The 17,554-nt window shown below is 36.6% G+C and overlaps 1 protein-coding gene across 1 annotated transcript in view; it reads left to right on the top strand.

The window, feature by feature from the left end:
• SLC39A10 (solute carrier family 39 member 10) overlaps nucleotides 1-17,554 on the top strand; it is a 63,064-nt gene that overhangs the window by 38,076 nt on the left and 7,434 nt on the right. Inside the window, exons 2-8 of the mRNA XM_019473515.1 lie at nucleotides 1,916-2,986; nucleotides 4,051-4,252; nucleotides 9,800-9,969; nucleotides 11,310-11,528; nucleotides 12,928-13,048; nucleotides 15,002-15,370; nucleotides 17,211-17,291. Coding sequence (XP_019329060.1) covers nucleotides 1,916-2,986; nucleotides 4,051-4,252; nucleotides 9,800-9,969; nucleotides 11,310-11,528; nucleotides 12,928-13,048; nucleotides 15,002-15,370; nucleotides 17,211-17,291 — 2,233 coding nt within the window. The remainder of the gene's footprint in view (nucleotides 1-1,915; nucleotides 2,987-4,050; nucleotides 4,253-9,799; nucleotides 9,970-11,309; nucleotides 11,529-12,927; nucleotides 13,049-15,001; nucleotides 15,371-17,210; nucleotides 17,292-17,554) is intronic.

Below are 17,554 nucleotides of genomic sequence, written 5' to 3'. Positions count from 1 at the left end.
AATTATAGGAGCTTCCAAGAGGTTTTTTTTTTTTTTTTTTTTTTTGGTGCAATAATGTGGTTGCAAGTGCTTAAGCACAAAACATCAAGCTAATATTTTAGGAAATTAAAATGGGCTTTAAATGTTTGTGGTTTGCTGCAAAGCACTTTCTTGACTGATTTCAGGAAGCACATTTTAGTTAGCAGCTGGGGTGGGCCTGAGAAGGACAACTAAATTTACCATTTCTTGTCTGAAAGTAGAGTTTTAGGATGCGTTGACCACGTCGCTTGCATCTTTGTGAATGTAGGGTCAGTCGCAGCTCTAGTCAAGGTGCGCGTAAGGAGCTAAAACTGCTTTCAGTGTAAAAAGAGATGAAAGCATACTTGACCTGTTTTCCTATTACTTTACATCCTTGCATTTGCTGCAGTGTTTTGGTAGCATCTGAGCATACAGAAAGCAGGGTGGATGGAGCTCTGTCCTTATCCTTTCCCTCAGCCCTCATTTCCTTCTCGGTCATATTCTAAATTTAAGTAGTTATGTGTAAAAGCCCTACTTCTGTACTTGGTTCCTTTTTCTATTTTAATCAACTCTGTTAAACTGTTCAAAATAGTCGTTCAACTGTTCAGATTGATTGGGAAGCTCCATGCTCCTTTCTTCTTCTTGTCTGCTCCTTTGCTGATAGGAAGACTTGATTATCTATCTACTACATGTATCTAGCAGAACTGTAGTAAATGTTACACTTTTTATTTGGCTTGGTACCGAACAGAAAAAAATTAGTGTTGCTAGAAAACCCTGGCAGTGTTTAAATGATTATTTATTTTTAAAAAAAAAATGTGTTTTAAAGGTTATTGTCTAGCCAAACTAAGTCTCTAGAAAATAGAAGTCATAAAGTACAGTTCTTGGCTTATCTTTAGCTTTCTAGTTTGATAACATTTTTACATAAACTTGGATTTTTTTTTCTTAAAAGTTTATAAGAATTATTCCAGTTTTATATATGCTTTTGCTAGCAGATGTAAACAAAATAAAGCTGTCATATTTTGTAAAATAGTGAATTGATTTCAACTCTGAACACAAGATAGGCTTCTGCAGTGTCTTCTTCATTACCTGATATTGAATAGTAAGTTTCTTACATTTAATACTAAATTGAAAACCACATTGTCTAGAGGATATAATTTCTAAAAATTAGTACTAACTACTTTGAGCTAGTGTGTCAGCGTTAACAGTATTCTTTGAGTTGCATAAACTGACATTTTCCATATAACCTTATTTTTAAATTAACGTCCACATAGATCTTTGAAATCAGTAAACTCATGTAAATAAAAAGTACTAAAAATATGAACATTTAAGCGATATATTGAAGTTGGTTAATGACAACTTATTTTTAAATCACTAATTACCAATCAAAATAGGGAATTGTGCAGTGTGTGTGTTTAGTGGAGGTACTTTAGCAGCACATAAGAGAACAAATGATGTGTGGGTTTTCAACTGTATTATCTGCCTGTCATCCCCATGAGTAAGAAAATACAGTATTATTGTTTTAAAATAATTTTTATTCTATTGTAACTTGTGTTTTAACAAGATTTTTCAATGTTATAGGTTATCATAAGCATAGATGCCTCTGAAAATATACACAAAAAATGTTCTGTTATGACTGACACTAAATGCTGATCTTTTTCTTGTAACTGCCTCCTGTAAGTATGGTATGTAAGACTGCATCTCTAAAATACACAGAGCCTATCTTACTGTTGGATAAGAGAAGTACATTAATACAATTTCTGCAGTAAAAATACTGCAATTGTTATTCTGTTAATGCCAGTGTCTAAAAAAGATTTGTGAGTCATTCAGTTGGTACAAATAAGTACCAGACTGATACTCCTGTAGTACATATGTTGAGGTTGCTTTTACACCTAAGTGCTTCCCCTTGTGTTTCTTGTAGGAAACAGAGATGAAGGTACACATGCACACAAAATTTTGCATCATTTGTTTGCTGACATTTATCTTTCATCAGTGCAATCATTGCCATGAAGATGGACATGACCATGATCCTGAAAAGGAACGTGTACACTACCATAATGACTATCAGATCTCAAATGCATCCTACTTCCAGAATGCAGGAACAGAATCTATGCCGAGTAAATTTTCAACGTTGGAAGCTGAAAATGAACAAAAATACTACATTGAAAAGATTTTTGATCGTTACGGTGAAAATGGAAGATTATCTTTTTTTGGCCTGGAAAAACTGTTAATAAGCCTTGGTTTAGGAGAGGTAAAAGTAGTGATGATAAATCACGATGATATTGGCCATGATCATGTTTCTCACTTATATGCTTTAGAAGTACAGGAAGGAAAGCATTCTCATTCTCATAACCATCCTCATAGCCACTCAGATTCAGAAAACCAAACCACGATTGGTATGGCTGCAAAGAGAAATCATAAATGTGACCCTGAGAGAGACACAGTAGTGCCATCAGTAAAAGATGATGGCAAACACATTCATGACCAGAGTCACCATCACCATCACCACCACCCTCGTCTACATCATCATGACCATAATGGTACACATCATTCTCGTAATGATTCAGTTAGTCACAGTGAACATGGAGAACAGAACCATGAACCTTCAACAGAGACAAACACAACTCAGGATCAGCCAGAAAGAAAACAGCGGAAACAGAAGAAGAAGCAAAAGAAGATCAGTGAGACTTCAGGAGATGCTACACGGGATTATGCCCCAGATCGTGATCCAGGTGATCAGTATGAGCACAATCGTGTTCATAAACATGATCACGTACATGATGCATCTCACTTGCATGTACACCATCATGAACACAGTAGTGATCGTTCTACTAGTCCTGGACATCAAGATTCCAGTTTAGGTAATGAGGATGGACACCACCATACCAGCAAGCGAGAGGCACCTCATAAGCAGATTAGTGTAAGAAAGCATGCTATTTTTTCAACACGTAGTCATAAGGATCATAATGAAGATGAACGTGATCGTGAAGAGGTGAGTATGAAATGGAGAACCGGTAAGTTCACTTTCGCTGTTGTTACATAATAATTGAAGGTGCGTACCCACAAATAACACAGAAGCACGTTTGCGACCATTGCATAATACAGGTAGCAGAGTGAAAGCGCTGAAGATCACTGACACAGTTTTGAGTTTACTTTATGGGTTTTCATTTCTGTCTGCCCATCGCCCATCTCTGAGAGATCTATCTTCTTGCCTATATATCTGTATAAAGACATACTTAAAGCTTTCTGAGATACCCTGCTTACAGATGGGGTTTTTTCCCTTTCCAATATTCATGAATACTTCACACACACACCCCTTTTTTGGACTTCTTTCTAAATCTAAGATCGTTAACGTTTTTGGAAACTGCACTGAGACTCTTTCCTAAAAGAAACAGCTGCATCTTTTCAACATGCTTATAATTTCTTTGTCCTGAGAGATTGTGAAGCAATGTATATGTAGCTTCTGTAGCACCACGCTCAGTGTAAGCTCTTCCATTTCTCCCTTCAGCATCCGTTATTTCTGCCAGGACCATAAATATACTTTCCCTTCCCCCCTACAGTTAACTAAAGAAGCAGGACATTTTGACATCATGGTTTTAAACTAGAAGTCAGGATAGGAAAGGATGGAGTGAGTGCAGAGTTTGAACTTTTAAACTGAATTAAAAAGTGAAACTCCAAACAGAAGGTTGGTGGTAAAGAGCAGTGTTAGAAAACCTATTTTGGATTTATGTTCTTCCACTCCTTTCCTGTTGCTCTTTCTTCATTGCTTGTACTGTGTAATGGTAAAGAATATGGAAACTCATTTTCATTGACGTTTATCAAAAATTATACAGGTGTTTGGAGACTGAGTTTGTAGTGCAGATATTTTTACTGTTTCTTTCCCCTCATAAACCACTTAGGTCAGCTTAGACGTGTTTTAGCACTGGTGGAATGTTGTGGCCAGAGTCTCTACTTTCTGTTTGTGTTCTCAAATTATATGCTAAATTTTCCATAATTGTAGTTTTTTAATGAAATAGTTGCTTTCATATTTAATTTGTTTGTATAATTTGCTTGCAGTGCTTAAATGTTACCCAGCTGCTACGGTACTATGGTCTGGAAACCAGCTCTCCAATATCTCCTGAATTGTTTGTATACATGTGTCCTGCTTTGCTATACCAGATTGAGAGAAGGCTTTGTATTGTACATTATGATGAGCTTGAAGATTTTATGAAAAGTAAAAATGCATCAATTGAGAATAAAGATAAAACAGGTGCATCAGGTAGGTGTGTAACATCTAAAGCCTTCAAAACTATTTTGCATTGCAAATATTAACTCCAGAGTTTGAAACATTATACAACTTAGCATTGACTGTAGAGTAAAGGAATGTTTGAAATTTAACATATTTACTAGAAGAAATTTGAAACAGCATGCTCCTTTAAGTCAGGAGACATAGCATCCTGTTTGGTGGTATAATAGCTTCTCCTAAGTAACAGCGGCTCAGGGAGGCATACCTTTCCTTCTTGTACCTTTTTATGCTTTTTCATTATTTTCACGTTTTATTTTATGTTTGCTTATTTTTATTTCTTTTTTTGCCTTCTATCATTGAGGCCTAACATTCTATCATTGGGCCTATGGCCCAGGCTTTTTGGCCTGGATTCTTCCCAGATATCTTTAGACGTTGAACTCTTCTTGTAGTAGGAATATAGGCAAGATACAGAATCTTTGGAGACAGAAGGACCTCTAGGGATGAGCAAGTCCACCCACAGTTTGGATTATTTCCATCATTTAAAATGTTATTTCTTTTTCTCTTAGTGTGACTGAGGTGGTCCGTATGTTTATCTCAAAGTCGGAAAGTTGCAGTGTTACTTTGGCACAAATTTTCTTAATAAATTTGACTTGGATGTATTCACTCAGGAATAGAGAACAGCACCTTCATCACAGTTCGTTCACTGGAAAATATGATTTCAGGTGTTACCGTTTTTATATTCTAGCAGTGATGCAAATTTGTAGAATAGACATCCAGAATTTTTTGTGAACTTAAGCAAGATATAAGAGCATTTAAAGTGCCATTTCTGACAGCAGTTCCCTTTTTGGACTTCCAACGTCAGTTATTCTATACTATTCCTCTCTTAAGCATATGAGAAGTACTCAATCAAAATCCTCTGTTGCAGGTTTCTTTTGTGTGTGTGCCTTGAGTAAAAATCAGTAGACTTTTTTTTTCTTTTTACCATAGTTCTAGGCTAAAAATATTTTTGCTATTGTTACAGCAGTTACTTTAAGGGCAGCATCCATTGTTGTGATTTCATAACTGAGTATACTTTTAAAATACATGTTTACTACTGCTATCTTTCATAAATTATAATGGAACTGTTGACAGATGTTTAGCTGTGGTGAAATATTAAAAGTGTAAAAAATCTTGGGTACGATGTCCATGTTTTGAAAATAAAAATATTGGTAATTGTGAATATTGATTAGTATGTCGATGCTTATTAGCATCGTTAGAAATAAAGCCTGAAGTAACTACATTCTCATATATATTAATAACTGTTGGTAGGAATGCATTGCTGGTAATCTTAACAATGCTGGAGTCATTAAAATAATTAACTTGTTATACATAAATCTCCTATAGTGACACAGCTACTATCTTGTTAACTCTTCAAAGATTGCTGTAAACCAAATATACTGTGTGTTTTATATGGCAGCAAATTGTGGGGTAGTCTCATTGTAGTAAGAGTTGACCCCTGCCTTATTACCAGGAGGATTTGTGGAGTAGCTGTAAGCATTTTCTGCCAATTAAAATGTTGAAACCACGTACAAAACTGTCATGTTTCACGTGCTTTGAACCAGTTTAATTAGAAAGTTTCTACAGATGAGTGCTTCTTTTTAAAAGAATGCATTTCTTTCTCTGTAATGAGTAAGGGAGTTGATGAATAACTCAGCTTGAAGACCTTTAAGATTTTAAGAGACTTAATTTGCAAAATTAGTGAAGCTTATCGTGAACATTTAACATGTTTTACGGCATCTGATATCACATTTGCCAGTTAATTGTAAAAAAATTGGGTTTTAACTTACTGATTTGGCTCTGAAAACAAACAGTAGCCTCTAAAACTGGTCGACTTGATTAGATAATGATAAATCATTCTTCGTAACAATTTCCTGTATATTCTTGTGTTAACTACAGTGAGACTTCAGTTGATGTAATAATCACTTTCCCTTCTTAAGTAAGGAAGTGAATCACAAAATAACAAATCTTAACTGGTATATGGGGATTGTGGGAGGTGTAGGACGAATGTTAGTCATAGAGTAACTTAACCTGCAAGTTGTAGGATTCTACTAAAATGAAAATGTGTGCTTACCCGAGCTAATGTAAACATTTTTAGATAGAAATATTTGCTAAAGTTAGGAGGATGCAGACATTTTTAAACACTAGCTTTCTGTGGTTTTCTTTAGTTTTAATTAAAGCTTTCAAAAAAACTTAATAGACCAGTGCTGCTTCTGTTCATTGATACTGACCTGTAAGGTTTCCATTAGTTATGATAATGCCATTTTCTAAAGCAAAGTAACTTAATTAACTGATGACCAAAAACGTATGAAGCCATGTCGGGTTTTCTTCCTGTAATTTACAGATAGTTCTGTAACATCTTCTAGTTGAGAATTTGCAAGGGCTTATACATACAACTGAGCTTTCGCAGTGTACCTATTGGAAGAGGTGGCATTGGTATCGTTGAGGTCTCCTAAACAACTTAACTTAAAAGGAAAGGTGCACCCTGCTATGAATCAAGCTAATAGAAGTGATACAAGTAAACAGTGAGCAATTTTTTTAAAGATGGAGATCAGTTAGAGCTGTTGATTAAAAGTATTTCAGATCAGATGTATCTTGTAAATCTGCCTGTGCAGATGCCAGTGTTCCCTGGAGCTTACGTTCCCTGAACCCAGGAAGGCTTTGCTTCAGTGGAGTCTTTCTGTTAGCTTGCTTTCTTGTTCAAGCTTGCAGATAGCTAACTATTCTCAGCCTTCCAAGGAGTCTACCTTACTACCCTTTTAGTCTGTTTTAATTTACAGATAGCTGTCCAAATCCGGTGCGAGCAGCTGTCTTTTGTTTGCTACCCACTGTTTGAACAGAGGTCCCTTACTGAAGAAATCGTTCAGTCACCTCCCTCTTGTTTTTCTCCACAGAAATATTTTATAAGCCAGTGCATAACAACTTCACCTCATTGACCAAGCTTTATACAGTATTCCTAGGAGTGTTATACACTGAGATCTTTTATAACTTAAGAGCTCTTGCAGTGTTCATAATATTGCGTATTAGTTCCACTTCCATAATATTTTAGTGTTTTGAACACTACAGTTGAATGAAATCCTTCAACAAAATTTTGTGTCGGAATTTTGTCATAAGTCTTCCTTAGTAGTCCTTTTTATATGAGGAGTGTTTGTACATATATGTAACTGTGGGGTCATGCACAGCTTTTGTATATATTTTTTATCTTTGACTTGACAGCAACATTTTGCTGATAATTTTGGTTCCGTAGCATTTTTTAAGGGTTTAAACAGAAACAGAAGCTGATGACCAAGATCTGAGAGATGCACAGATTCCATATTCTAATTCTCATGTGCCTCACCGTAATCATGGTCCCATGTTTAGATACTGTATCATTCATAAGAGTACGTAAGCCCTTCAGAGATGCGTTTGCCAAATCTATGCTATGATACATGAAACTTAAACCAGTTTGCGTAATCTCCTTTCCATTTTTCCCCATGTAAGGCTGTTGGTCATTTAACCTGGCACTTAACGTCATAATGTCTGTGTCCAGATTGGAGATCCAATGTCCTGCCAAACGGCTGTGTAATTTTTATTTGGGCTACTTGTGCATGCACGCGTGATTCGTATTGAATTACAAGTCCATGTATGCTGTTTCTTTCAGCAGAGCCTGTTAATCCTGAGTACATGATTGAAGTGCTCTGGGGATGAATCAAGGCTATGTAGTGGCAGTATTTTGGTCAGCAGGGTCTTGCTTCCACTCTAGACCTATTTTTGTATTTCCATTTTCCAATTTCTGTTTTTTAGTTCCTCATCTGATGGCAGTCTGCCTTTTCACTGACTCTCTGTTTTCCTCTCGGTATCAATGTGCATTTCGGTGTACGCTGCATACTTTCTAAAGCTTTTTCCAATCAGTTTCTCCTGGTGGGTGTGCTCTGGAACCCTTTGCATTTGAATTGGATTGCTTCCTTTTCTGCACTGTTGTGGAATGACAGCTACAGACATCGTAAGAATGACTATCCCAAAATAAAATGTAAAACAGCAGATGATGTAAGTTTTGGTGTTGAACCAGACCAGGCCTGCATTAGCCGCAGTTCTAGTGGCAAAGTCTTGTCAAATCTGACCTGTAGCATTTTTGGTACAGATAGAATTCTTGGGACATTTGACTGCTAAATGATAAAATCCATTGAGCAGCTACAACATATTCATTCCTCCTCTCTTTTCTTCTCCCCCCATCCCCCCCGTTTCCCAGGATGGTTTCCCCCACTTGATAAAAAAATGAGTGGACCTTCACAGATGTAAGGAAAGTCAGATCATGCACCAAAGTATGGAGATGCTAATGATTTTAAATCGGGAGTTGTTAACTTTCATTAAAGTTGGCAAACTGTGTAGACATTTTTGATTAAGAATGAAGCTAGGAAAAAACCTGGAAAAACCTGAAGCATTTAGGCTAAAACTTAAAATAAATAAAAGTTCAGATTGAGGAAATCATGTTCATAAAAGATCTCAGCCCAAACAGTTAATGTTTGTAAAATAGGAGCACCGACTATTCCTGTCTTTGGGACCGTGAACCTTTTGAACTGTATTGTTGGAATTAAACAGTTTTTACTTACTGTTCTTTGAAGTTTCTGTGATGCGAAGAAACAAGAGAAGTGATAGAGAAGCAGAGAGAGAGGAAAAAAAACCCAACAGTTTTTAATTCTTAGCCTGACTGATGACTTAACAAAGTAGAAGAAAAAAAATATTTTATTAGGGCGAGATGCTGACTGCAAGAGCCATGCTTCTTTCCTTATAGGATCTGTTTCTTGTGTAATTCCTCTTTTCCCATGTCATGTAGAAATTTGCACGTTTTCCCTAATTAACAGGATTATGTTGAGTGTACCATATCCCATTATCACCTTTTCTTCTAATGACAGCAACAGAGGTTCTCAGAAAAAAATATATGCTGCTTTTTGTTGGTAACAAGTTGCTTTCAGCTCTTCAAGTTCTTATTACAGCATTTGATTTTAAAGTTCCTCTGTCAAAGGTTGAGTCTTACTTACTTCTCATAAATAAAAATGCATGTTTCAAAGCACCAGGTGAAGAGCATGGTGCCTAACTGAACATGTTCCTCCTAACAGAGGAGGAGAGAGATTGATTCCAGTTAAATTTTGCATCAGAATCATGTTAAAAACAAATGTTAAATATGAATTAGTGCTCGTAGAGCCCTAGTAAGTTAAGTAGCGGAGATGTTTTTGTTCCAACAGGAAATCTTTTGCTTTTTGTGTTTCATTAAGGGCTACGGAGCTAAGCCTGGAACTTACAATCAGGAAGAACGCTGGGCTCTTTTTAGCTGATTCTTCTGATGTCTTTCACTATATTGTACTGTACTGTCAATAAGCCTGTGTATTTTTTGCTGTGGAATTCAGTACTGCCTTCATATTTTTCAGCACCTTTTGAATGAACAATCACACAATTTAGGTTAAAGGAAAGTCACCTTCTTAAGAGATAGTTGAAAGTCATTAATCAGTCTTAAAAGTTTTACAAGTATTGTTCTGATAACCTTTCTGTATTCGTTTCTTCCCACAGCCTGGTTTTGTGGTATCATCTCTATCACCGTCATTAGCCTGCTTTCCTTGCTAGGTGTGATCTTGATTCCCATCATTAACCAATGGTGCTTCAAATTTCTTCTAACTTTCTTGGTAGCTCTGGCTGTAGGAACAATGAGTGGAGATGCACTACTCCATCTGTTGCCACATGTAAGCATTGTTTCCTTACCTTTTATTCTTAATTGTAACTGTATATAGAATTTTCAAAGAATTGCTTGACAAGTATCAACAAATAAATGTTCACTGATGCAGAGGTAGATTGACTTGACTATGAGGGACATCCTGAAACAATGTTTGAGACTTTCTGTTAACAAAAAGAAAGGAAATGTGTGTTTCTTGAAAGGGGGGGAGGGGGGAGAAAAAAAGTAGTTGTGTATTCATAGTTTAACTTCTGTCACAGTATTTTAAAATACCTAATGAGACCAACAAGAGTATTTTAAATTTAGCAGTATTACTGTCTCTTGTCTGCCGATACTTGTGTATCAGTACCACCTAAAAGTATTTTGGGGGATTAACCTTCCTGGTTACTAGTTTTTGGGGAGAAAGTAACCTCTGACTTACTGAATCAAGAAATTGTCCGAGTTCCTGGGAAGGTAAGCAGTTTTTAATTTGTGACGGTATACTGTAATTCTTAGAAGGGGAAATGTTTTCTAAAATTTTGTTACCGTAATTCTTTTAGCAAAAAGAGTAATGTTTACATGTTTTCTTTGTGTAAATTTTAACACAAATTTTTGGTCATGTATTTTTTTTGCAAGTTTATATTTCAGATCAGAATTAAGGCTGTAATTGACTGTCATAGTTAAAAAAAATCATGAGGTTTGGTCGCTAATGGGAGTGTAGGAATGGTAATTCCTTGTGACATTTCTGAGTGTTAGTCTCATTATCTTTAGCATTGTGACAGAAAAAAGGTGAAGCTAGATTATATCCCCCTCTCCCCTAAAAATTTCCCAGAGAGATTTTTTTTTTATTGATTAGGGTAATGAATAGTCTAATGAAAAATTTCAATGGTAAAATGTGTTTGTATTAAAAAAAAAAAAAAAACAACAAAAAAAAAAGGTGAAGCTAGATTATATCCCCCTCTCCCCTAAAAATTTCCCAGAGAGATTTTTTTTATTGATTCACTGGTACAAGGGGGACAGATCAAGGGCAACTCCTACCAGCTCCCTCCTTGCCTTAAAAGAAATCATTGTCCTTATTTGTCCCAGCCACTTAAGCACATGCTGTTTATGTGCAATAGCCCTATGTTTTAGAGACGTGCATATAAAGGGCAGGGTACAGCATGCATGCAGGTTAAGGAGTAGAAGGAAAGCAGGCTGGAGGAAAAAAAAAAACCACCAAAAAAAACAACCAAACAACGCACAACCCAACTTTTAAAGTCTTTTTATGCTGCTTTTCTGGCAAGGTTACATGTTTTGTCATCTGAGCTCGGAGCCGTTTCAGTCTCCTGATTGCACCAGGTCATGCTGTGTTACTGTTTTCTCTCCTAATAGTCACATGGAGGCCACAACCACAGTCACCACCATGGCCAGGGTCATGTTCATGAACACAAGCGGTCTCATCGACATGCCCACGGACATGGAGTACGGACTGAAGGCTTTCTAGAAGAAAATGATCCAGTGCTGAAAGGTCTTGTGGCACTTGGAGGCATTTATGTTTTGTTCATCATTGAACATTGTATAAGAATGTACAAGCATTACAATAAACAAAAGGTACGCGCTAAAATTGCATGCTATTTTAAAATGTTACCTGAACTTATCTTCCGAGTGTTGAGGAATTGTCTGTGTGATGATGCATTATTCTGTGAACATGAACAAGTGCTGCTAATCTGCATTCTGTTTGATTTTATGTGAGGAAACCCTTTTCTAAAAGAGGTTGCTTTTCTTAACAAGGTAGTTTGGGAAGACAAAGTAGAAATTTGATGGGGGAGGTTGCAGCTTTTTGGCCAGGTATATTTGGAGGTAGATCTAGGTAGAAGAGATTACAGCTCTTTCTCTAAAGCGCCATGATCTTTTTGCAAAAATATGAAAGGCAGTATGTAAGAAAGAATTGGAAATAGAGCCAGACAATTGTCAGTCAATTTACAAGAAATTTAACTGTATACTATTAGCTAACGATGCTAGTGTAACAGAGGTATTCAGTTTTCCACATGAGAAAATGCCAAAATTTGCAGACCTCCTGCTTTCTAGAAATTGCCAATCAAATTTTAACTTGTTTCCCTGAAAATGATTGGATTTTTAGGGCTGGGAGCATGCTGTATTCATGATGGTGGTATGAAAGGAGAGCGAGTACCTCGGGGGGAGTGTGACAGCGGGTAGAAATTCAAGCCACCAAAGAGCCATATTCTTTCAACAGTCATTATAAATACACTTTTTACTTCTGTCTCCATCATTCAACTTCGAGGAGAAAATGATTTTGGTGAAACTATTAATTGCTTCTCCCAAAATGAGTGGGAAAAATAAAAAGTTCTCTGTTTCATGTCAGACTTGCTGCCTCAGCTGGACAGGCAGCACAAGATTTTCCGTGTTGGAGGAGGCATTTCTTAGATCTTCTGATAAAGAGAGAAAAGCTGTCACATTGAGCATCTCTTCTTTGAGATTAATTAAATAATTTAAATCCCCTAGGCTGCTTTGGCCAATCTATGATCTCTGTTGTATGGGCTGCAGACGGGCAAGTAGCAAGCTTTTCTCTAAAGGAACATACAAGGAAATTATAGGAGTATAAAACTTCAAAGTTGAACAAAACAGAGGAGCTGTTCTTGCTGCATGCTTGCTTTCTTGAGCCAATATAACTCTTCTACATACATGCGTTTCTGGGCTGTTAGAGCAATCTTTGTCATAATGTGCTCTGTTACTGAAGTGAAGTATTGTCTGCGTGTGTGTGTTTGTGAGTGAGTGATATTCTGTGGTAGGTAGCTAAGAATTTCCACTGGGATAGATATCGTTGCTGAGCCTTACAAAGATTAATATTCTGTAGTCACATACTTCCGTTAGGCATCTTAAGAGAGAGTAACTTAGTCTATTTTGAAGAGATTTTTTGACAACATTTCAGTTTCTTTTATTTCCATCAATGTCCTTTTACAAACCAGATGTTACCTGTTTCCTGTTGCAGAGTAAGCAGAAATGGTGCAAGAAAAAACAGACTGAAGAATCACCAATTGGAAGGAAACTTTCTGATCACAAATTAAATAATAGACCAGATGCTGACTGGCTTCAGCTCAAACCCCTTGCAGGTAGGCATTTATTTTCAGAATTTTCTCTGATTACGAGATTCAAAGTATTGGCATGTAACCTATGGCATGTAGCATGTAACCTCTTGTACAGTTTTGCTGCTATTATGCAAATCATGGTTAATAAGACTTAATAGGCTTTCCCTATTAAATCTTTTTTTATTTTCTTTTCCTTAGATCTGAGAGCACTCTGAACACTTCCTAATGTGCCATACAAATGGTTCTCAGACTTCTGAAGCAGTCAGGTTTTGGGTGGCTGTGGTTCTTTGGGGGTTTTTTTATTTGTTTGGTTTGGGGGTGGTTTTTTTGGTTAAGTTGTGCCTGACTAGCTCAGCCCTGGCAAGAATTAGATCAAAAATGAACACACACAACCTGAAAGGGGATATCTGTTACACTTTGAAGATTCCAGCCTCTGACCCATTATAGTTTGGCTGAAAAGGCTAAACAAAATTAATTTCTTTTCATAAATACCACCAAGTATCCTGAATGTTCCTCAGGTATCCAAAACAACTTTCACGTACTGTTCCTTCATGACAGTCTGAATGCTCATGCACTATGTACCCAGAAGGAATGCCATAGCACCCTTCTTGAAGGGGTGAGGGAAGGGCTTTGCTTTATAAACTTCCCTTTTTGTTGGCTGCATGGCTGCTGAATTCATTTGTTGATGAAGAATCCATAGCCTATATTTAGACAAAGGCAATTCTGTTAATTTGAATGGTTTGTAGAAGGGAGAGTTAGGACTGTAGCCTTCTCCACTCAAACAACTTAAAATGGGATGTGGGACACTGACATGTAACATAGAAAGACTTTCAGTTGTGAGGATGGTGGTACATATATTTGAAATGTCTTCATTTCCTTTTAATGGGCGATCAGAGGAATTTTGCTTGTGATAACATGGAGTACGCACTGGTTTTGTAACACTGTTCCTCTGAAAGCGCACTCTTCTGATCAGTAACTCATTCATGCTACAGGCACTGGAAGCTTATGCTGAATTTGAATTTTGAACTGGAGTGCCACTATCACTGACCTGAATGGCCATTCCATTTCTTTTTAAACAGCCTCCAAATGATGTTTAAGAGCCTGTTTATCTAGAACTCATTGTCTGCTGCTTAGGTACTCTGTGCCTGTTCTTTTAATTCTGCTTACTGTTTGCTTATTTTTGACTCTGAAATATTTTTGTTGAATTATTGTGAGTTAGTAACTTCATTGTCCAGAACTGCTTTTTTTCCACAACTGGTTTTGTTTCCTGGAGCATAGATTGCCAGTTTCATTTATTTATTAATACTTCAGAAATATTAGTAGACTTACAATTCATGCACGTATGCCTTCTGCATTGTTTTCACTTTGTATTTCTTTGTAGAAATGGCTTTGATTGCTAGCAGGCTAATGAGCTACGTTGAAGGAGCTCACTGTATGACACAAGTGTCTGACACAAAAATGCATGCAATACAGAAACTATTTAAAGATCTGTTGTATCAGTGGCAGATCCTGGTATGCTTCAGTGAAGGCTAAGTTGTGACCTGTGTGGGCATGCATAGAGGGTGGCCAGTTAAGGTTTCCTGAACCATTCAGGTTCCATCTACAGCATATAAGACATTATTATCATTCTGGCAACTTTCCTTTTCCAATGTTGAACCATAAACTTCGTCAGTAGCAAAATTACAGATACAAGCCTAGGTTGGGCTAAAACTGACTTTGTGTGCTATGGATACAGTGCTGTTGCCTTGTAGTGGAGACTTCTATATGCTGTACATGCAAATTTGCAAAAAAACGGGGCAGTGAGAAATACGGTTTTTTGGCTGAATGTTGACAACAAAGTTACTAGATTGGGATGCATTAAAATACTTTTTTTGCTTTTGCAAAGCAGTTAAATTCTTAGCTCAGTGATGCAGTAGTTGCTGGTAGTATTTTAAATAAAAACTAATGCAGTGTCTCTCCCAACTGGCTTCAATGTAGGAGCAGACGACTCAGTTTTATCCGAAGACCGACTCAATGAAACTGAACTAACTGATTTAGATGGCCAGCTGGAGTCCCCTCCCAAAAACTTCTTGTCCGTAGAAGAGGACAATAATATGCACCATCCTCACAATGATGTCTCACATGCAGCTCAAGAGCATGATCTTCATGATTTGGAGTATGACGGCCATGGCGAAGATAAAATGATAGCTAGAAAACACAGTCACCACTGGCATCACAAACATTCCCATCATTCCCATGGCCACTGTCATTCTGGAAAAGACCTGAAAGATACTGGGATAGCTAATATTGCTTGGATGGTAATTATGGGAGATGGCATTCACAACTTTAGTGATGGCTTAGCAATCGGTAAGCAAAAGCACTGAGTATTTCTCAACAGTTTCTTCTTACCTTTGGTAACTTTGGTAATATTTTACTTATCAGTGATCACAGGTAAGGCTTCCAGTTAGCTCCTGTGGTTACTGGCATTGTTTGATCTCCTTCAGAGCAGAAATTAAAAGGCCATCAATTGTAATAGTCTTCCCTTTGTTAATATTCTGTGACTATTTCCACCAAGATTACTGTATCGATAGTAGCGACAGTAGCAATCTCTGCCAAATAAGGATAGGTGCGGACAAATCTCTGTATGAAAAGTGGAGCACATGTAATGCACATTTGTTGTTTGGGTCTTAGTATTTGCCTTCGAATAATAAATAAGTTCCTTTCAGTCTTATTTATAATGATATTTATGTATAATAATAATACTATTTCTACTATTAATACATAGAATTATACAGTACTTGTAAATAATAAATGTACTATGAGTCAGGTTACTGAAATAATAATTTTAAAAAAGTACTACTAAGGATAACTTAATTTGTTTGAGCAAAGTATTGTTTTGGCTTATGGTCAGTATAGATTTATTTCTAGCCAAATGTAGAAGAAATTGAAGTACCAAACAGATTTTATTAGATTTAATCAATCAACTTTGATTCACATAAACCTCTAAATGTGATTTGAACTGTAAAACACATTAATTTGAATATATGTCATACAAGTCAAAATGATGGTGAGAGTACTGAAGTTGCGTACTTTTAATTTTTTACTAAGGTAGCTACTAAGAGTACACAGGGTTCTGATCTACTAGCAGAAGGAACGTACCCATTTTGAAGGATGGGGGAGGAGCTACTTATTAGGGTCTGGAGTTAACAATGGAATCTACTACAGTTTCTCCACTTCCTCCAAACAATTTCTAAAGAAACTAAACTCCATAAAAATTAACTTTTTGCTTCATTTTCACGTTAAACAGGTAAGGCATTTAGACAGTGGCTTCTAAGGCCAAAAAGGACCACTGCGCCATCTGTTGAGAACTTCACTGTACTGAAACTCCATTTCTAAATATTCCTGTGTCAAGCCCAAACAGCTGATTCCTTGGTAAAATGTCGATTTTAGAAAAGCATGTTCATCTCTTTAATATACCAAGTTATGAGGCATCCAGAGGAAAGTTAAATTTCCTCTGTCTTCAGATTGTGTCTTCTCCTTCTACTTTATTTTGCCTGTTTTGACTGCTCACCACAGGCTCTTCTTTTACCTTTCTCTGCTACAGTACAGAAATCTAATAGCAGTTTTCTCATCTCAGAATTATTTAAGGTATGAACTTAAAGTTGATTGAATCAAATTAGCTTACACAAAAGTTGCTGAAAGAGGTTCATGCCAATGTTTTTCTCATTATTATTTTCCAGATCTGGCTTATTAATGTTGCTGATATGCACTCTACAAATAAACATAAAGGAAATAATAGAGAGGTTATGGGTTAAATACTAGTTTGGATTTCCAACCTGGAAAGGAGAGAGCTAGACTGTTGCTCATGTGCATTCTTAACTGTCCTGATGTACTTAAAAGTTCCTAAAAATGTAAAAGTGGTGCTATTTTTTAGCTTGTTGCCTTTATGTCTCTGTTTTGCTCAGTTGTGTTCTCCTCTCCTAGGATTTGTCTTTCAGATAAACAGAGTAATAAAGTATGCAGTGGTAACGCACATCCAGGATACTTCCAGTATTTTCAGTTTATATACAGACAGGGGACAGACACAATTTAAAAATACGAGAGCGTGCATTCTAACAGAAGGGTGTCATCTCTGGAAAGTCTGTTGATAAAATTTTCTGACTTGAAAACAGTAAAATATCATTTGAACCTTTTTTTTTTCCCCTAGGAGCAGCTTTTAGTGCTGGACTGACAGGAGGAATTAGTACATCTATAGCAGTATTTTGTCATGAGCTACCCCATGAATTAGGTAACTAATTATATGAACTCAATGTGTTCAGTCTCTTCATCTGTACAAAATACCTATCTGAAAGCTGTTGTGATACTCATCCTGATAAGCATAATGCAATGGAGATGCTGCAAGGGTGACCAGAACTTCAGAGAGTAATGGAGCAATATTGTTTCAGAGTACATAATGAGAATATTAATACAGGATTATTTTGGCGGGTATCTAGTTACAGCAGTTCTGTAAGCTTTTTTTAACATGTTTTAAAAATGTTCTTAGGAGCATAC

Source organism: Aptenodytes forsteri, unplaced genomic scaffold (genome assembly GCF_000699145.1).
Source record: "Aptenodytes forsteri isolate BGI_AS27 unplaced genomic scaffold, ASM69914v1 Scaffold183, whole genome shotgun sequence".
In the NCBI taxonomy this organism is placed as follows: domain Eukaryota; kingdom Metazoa; phylum Chordata; class Aves; order Sphenisciformes; family Spheniscidae; genus Aptenodytes; species Aptenodytes forsteri.
Note: the sequence above shows the minus strand (reverse complement) of the source record. Positions and strands in the feature narration are given on the sequence as shown.